The sequence below is a fragment of the Strongylocentrotus purpuratus genome, unplaced genomic scaffold, assembly GCF_000002235.5.
Source record: "Strongylocentrotus purpuratus isolate Spur 01 unplaced genomic scaffold, Spur_5.0 spur5_scaffold_4, whole genome shotgun sequence".
Lineage (NCBI taxonomy): Eukaryota > Metazoa > Echinodermata > Echinoidea > Camarodonta > Strongylocentrotidae > Strongylocentrotus > Strongylocentrotus purpuratus.
This window is the reverse complement of record NW_022145610.1, coordinates 18,341,613-18,346,396: the sequence shown is the minus strand read 5'-3', so window position 1 is coordinate 18,346,396 and position 4,784 is coordinate 18,341,613. Positions and strand designations below refer to the sequence as shown.

At 38.0% G+C, this 4,784-nt stretch overlaps 1 protein-coding gene across 1 annotated transcript; it reads right to left on the bottom strand.

Annotated features, from left to right (window-relative positions):
• Window positions 1–491: 491 nt before the first annotated feature.
• Window positions 492–2,643, bottom strand: LOC115929012 (NXPE family member 3-like). Its single transcript, XM_030997029.1, has 2 exons — window positions 2,074–2,643; window positions 492–726 (listed from the first exon to the last, which is right to left on the bottom strand). Exons 1-2 carry the CDS (start codon window positions 2,608–2,610, stop codon window positions 550–552), a joined length of 714 nt encoding a protein of 237 aa, XP_030852889.1. The 5' UTR covers window positions 2,611–2,643; the 3' UTR covers window positions 492–549.
• Window positions 2,644–4,784: the final 2,141 nt, after the last annotated feature.

Below are 4,784 nucleotides of genomic sequence, written 5' to 3'. Positions count from 1 at the left end.
AAAACTTCTATGTGGGCATGCCTTGAACCATAATGCATGGCCCTACAGAGGAATTTTTCCTGTCGGGGACTGGGGGGAAGTGTAATGAATTATTACAAATTTATTGCATTTTCTTTGTTTTTTTATTTTTGTGGGGGCGTCGACGTACCCTATAGCGCCCGCTGCGTACAGTCATGATTCATTGGCTAAGCAATGGCCTCGTTACTGCGATCCCCCAGGATCAAAACCGTGTCGATGTGCTATATTAGTGCCCCTTTATGAGGCATTAATCCCCATTACTGTCAGTTATGACTTAAGGACGTAGGTCCCATAGTTGATTAGCACAGAAGCACACATATGCTTTAGCAGTCACGCAAAACAAACACTCCCCAATTGTCATTCAATACAATCTGAGAATGTACACTATTACCTAGATCTATTAGGAAGAAATCATTGTCAAAATAATTCTATAAATTGGGGTAAACAAAAATATTCCAACTTTAATTATGAGCGACAGTGTAGTTCCAACTGTTTATTCTCAAAGTTTAGCTATAAATGAAATGGAATATCTTACACTTTAAATGCTTCCCTTTCCGTCGCATTCGTCACCTGTATAGCTTGCTTTTCACATTTATTTCCGTCAATCCTGTGTTTCTTCCAGTCACTACAACCGAAGCCAACTGGCTTCTCACAAAACCATGGTGAACCAGTCGTTTCATCGGTAAAGTCACAAAATTCATTCTCCTTCTGTCCGAAAAAAAAAAGATAGAATATAACCATGGGTGGTGGTTGGCCGGTGCATCCACTCCCCTCCACCCCCTTACTCCTTAAAACGCTACAGAGGGATCGTGGACCTTATGGGGGTTAAATTATTAAAACACCCCCTCTTTTCTGGCAATCTTGGATTGGCCGTTAGGCCTTTGCAAACTGTAGCGCCGTTTCCACGCAGCATAGAGTGGGGCCGGTAAACGTACGCCCCACCGAATTTACAGAACCAGGGGAATAATCAATAATTACTGAGGGTCGATCTACTTTCTTAAAGGATGATGGATGCACATAAAGAAGAAGAGTCTCAAAAACGAAAAAAATAAGTATGAAAGCCAAACATTGTCATCCAGCCAAGAAATCTTTGTTTGAGGTGACCAATTTGCAACTCTAAATTTTGTCCGCTGTGCAACTCTTATATCGGGGACTTGTGTGACGTAAGAGGGAAGACCCGCCGCTAGTTATAGTGCATGTACTATGTCTATGTGCGTACGTTTTGCTTTTGATCTATTTTCTGATAGATCAAACCATGCAACGAATATAAATTGTTTTTTTTTGGGGGGGGGGGAGAGAGAGGGGGTAAGAGTACACTTTGTTTTTTTGTTTTTTTTGTCACGAAATTTTTTTAATTTTACATTTTGCTCCGTTGGGGAGGGGGGGGGGGGGTGAGGTCACTTTTTTAGGTCAGCCATCGGGATATTTTATTATTATTATTTTTTTTTTTTTAATACTTTTTTTTTGGCCGGGGGGGGGGGGGCACGTCCCTGTTTTTCGGTATATTTTGGGCGAATTTAGGGCTGATTTTATCATATTTTTTGGACGGGGGCACGTGCCCCCTGTGCCCCCTGGATCTGCCACTGGCACTATAAGACTACCATAGGCCATGTACTATAGCTTCTCCTTATATTGACACAACTAGTAGGTAGCTGGGCTAGGCTTTTCTCAAGGCACAATTATTTTTTGATAAGGTGTCAAATTAGGGTCTGTGCTTGCAGACTACTTCGAGTCACTCGTGGAGGCTTGTTTTAATGATTGTTTTTAATTGTCAGTGGTGTTTTCAAGACATTAATTGAATCTTGTTTATGAAGTGTTAAACTGGCATAATATTCTAGATTTGTTGGATTTCATTGATTAATGTTTTTCTTATCCATCCTCTCCCGGTCTGGGAAGGACTGTCTGTTTATTATTTTCTCGACACGGAATAGATTAAACATGTTTATTGACATTACTAGAAAAAGTACATCTTACTTGAACGTCGCTTGTTTTATATTAGTACCATCAGAATGCCCCCCCCCCCAAAAAAAAGAAAGAAACAGAAACAGGACTTACCATAGGTCTTCTTAGTTGAATATTGCAAAAACCTTCCTTTTGGGTTTTGTTTTCGGACTCGAATGCGCCAAAGTACACTATTCTTGGCTGGTTTTCAGTGCGTATACGATCCAAAACATATGTAGCTTCACTTGAATAAATCAAAGATACAGATATACTGATAACGCCTGTCCATTTAAGTGTAAAATAGGCATTATATGTTCCATTCCCATTATCAACAATCTCACCGTCAGTTGACGAACTAGCGGAGTAAGTTGAATTTGTGGTGAAAATCTTTGCTCGAAATAAGTCACCGCCATATTGTTTGGACTCGTTACGTCCATTTCGTGCGTATATATGCAACTCGAGTTCGTCACATATGAAGTAAGTTTCCTTTGGATTTATCAGCTCGAATGTTGTGAGAGTGTTGTTGGTAATGTCCATGTGGTTTGTCCAGTTGATTGGATGAACAGAGGGATAAGCGAAGTGAGGAAACTTGCGAGCTGTTCTGCCTGGACATAAAGAATGTTGGTTGCTCTGATCCGAGAATGACCGCATGAGAGGTACCGGAGCAGGCTGAACCTTAAACTGATTCATCTATGAGTGATAAAGAGGAACAGCCTAATCATAACAGGCCATGCAATGTACTAACCTGTTATATACATATGGATATTAAAGTTTCAATCACAACTTCATTCTTAGCAATAAATCCGCAAGCGAGCAAGCAAGTAAACCGAGCAGATTTTTATGAAATCATTTCTTTTTAAACGATGGCAAACGGGCGATTTTCTTCTTTCTTCAAAATGATAAATCACTATCAAATCAGTAAATAATCCACGAATTTTAAATAAGAGCATGTTATATCATATTTAGGAATGGGCGTATATGTTGATTTTATTTCAGATGGGCTCTTTTGCCTTGCCATAATATCAAATTTTTCTTACGAGCAAGCTAATATTATAGGTTTATTCCTTTTCTTTGTATACGTTTAAGTTGATCTATAACTACGTCGTACTACTAATACTTCTACTATTACTACTAATAATACTACTACTATACGTATGGTGGTGTCAGGCGCGTATGCAGGGGGGTGGGGGTTTCAGTGTTAACCCCCCCCCCCCTCTTTCATTTTTTTTATGTGTGTATTTCGGAGCAATCCCCCCTTGTGATTTTTTGTTTTGTTGTTGTTTTAATTAAAAAAATATTTAAAAAAAATAAAAATTATGCCAATGGCTGACTTAAAAAAGGTGACCTTCCCCCCCCCCCCCCCCCCTAAACTGAACAAAATGTAAATTTTTCAAATTTTGAGACCAAAAAAAAAAGAAGAGTGTCCTCTTGTAAGTAATACGTGATACCAAACAATAATTGTATGATGTTTTGCTTTGCAAATTATGCAATTCTTTTATATTTTGGGGATCGCATTTTTGGATAAATCAGTAAATCAGTAAACCCCCGATCCGACATCGTATTTTTTTAGATCGCAATATCGACGGAATCCTTTTACAATAAATGTTCTAGTTCCACCAATATTTAGTCAAAATTTAGTTAAATTGTTGCTGTCTTTTTGTTAATAATTGAAATAATTTTATTTGTGTAGAATATATAAGAAATCATGGATGAAATAATTTTATCAGATTCCCAATATCTTTTCTTAATCTCCACAAAATTTGGTCACCCTATTATTATGCTTTTACTACTACTACTACTACTATTTCTACGAGTATTCTACTAATATTTCTACTATCATTATCATTGTCATCATTCTAATGCAGCAAGAAACCACCCCCTAACAACAAAATAAAATATAAAGGTCAATTTTAAGGGACGATACGGTGTTGTGGACTCACCAGGAAATTATACCTCGAAGTAACAGGTGATCTCAAATACTGATAGTCACCAACTTGATCTAGAATTGCCAAGGCAACTAACACTAAAGTTGAAGTTAATACACAGATGTTTCTTGACTTCCCCATGGCTGCAATAAAAAAGAACAACGGATATAAGATTATTTTGACAATTATTCAGATCTATATAGTTCACCTGTGGGCACATTGTATAAACGTAAGAAGTATGGCTCGGTGTAAAAATGTAAGACGAAAAAATGTCAGAGGTAAAAATGTCAGAGGTAAAAATGTCAGAGGAAAAAATGTCAGAGGATAAAATGTCAGAGGTAAAAATGTCAGAGGAAAAAATGTCAGAGGTTAATATGTTAGAGGTAAAAGTATATAAAAAAAAGCATGTTACAGGTTGGATATTGGTAATTGTTGTATATTAGGCTAATTGAAAAAATAGTAACGAAGGATTCTCTGCAGTCATTAATTTCAGCGCTGCTTTATTTTCTTCTTTCTTTAACTTTTATTTACCTTAATTTTCTGCTCGAAATTGTGAATGTTTGCCCGATTACTGCCGAGGGGAGACAGGGGGGTGTATCCTTCTTTTGTGGACCCGGCTGCCTTTCCCTCACATGCCTTTGTCTAACTTAATACTCAACACAGAGCAAACTTCTGGAAAAGAGAATGTCTAACATCGAGTAGTTTGGCCATGAATTATAGGCCGAGTTGTGGCTCGATGGTGTAATCATTAAATAAAAATAAAAGTCACCACAGCTCCCCCCCTAAAAAAGAGGAGAATTTATCACGCTGTGAATCCTCCGCCCCCCCCCCCCTACTTCACCGTCCCTTCTGAAGATTGATGGACATTTTTTAACAGCGTGGCAATGACTACTATAAAAT

Coding starts and splice junctions, on each gene's coding strand:
- LOC115929012 (XM_030997029.1), bottom strand. CDS start 2,610: ATGCGGTCATTCTCGGATCAGAGCAACCAACATTCTTTATGTCCAGGC. Junction 727..2,073: donor TTCAACTAAGAAGACCTATG/GTAAGTCCTGTT, acceptor TTTTTCGGACAG/AAGGAGAATGAATTTTGTGA.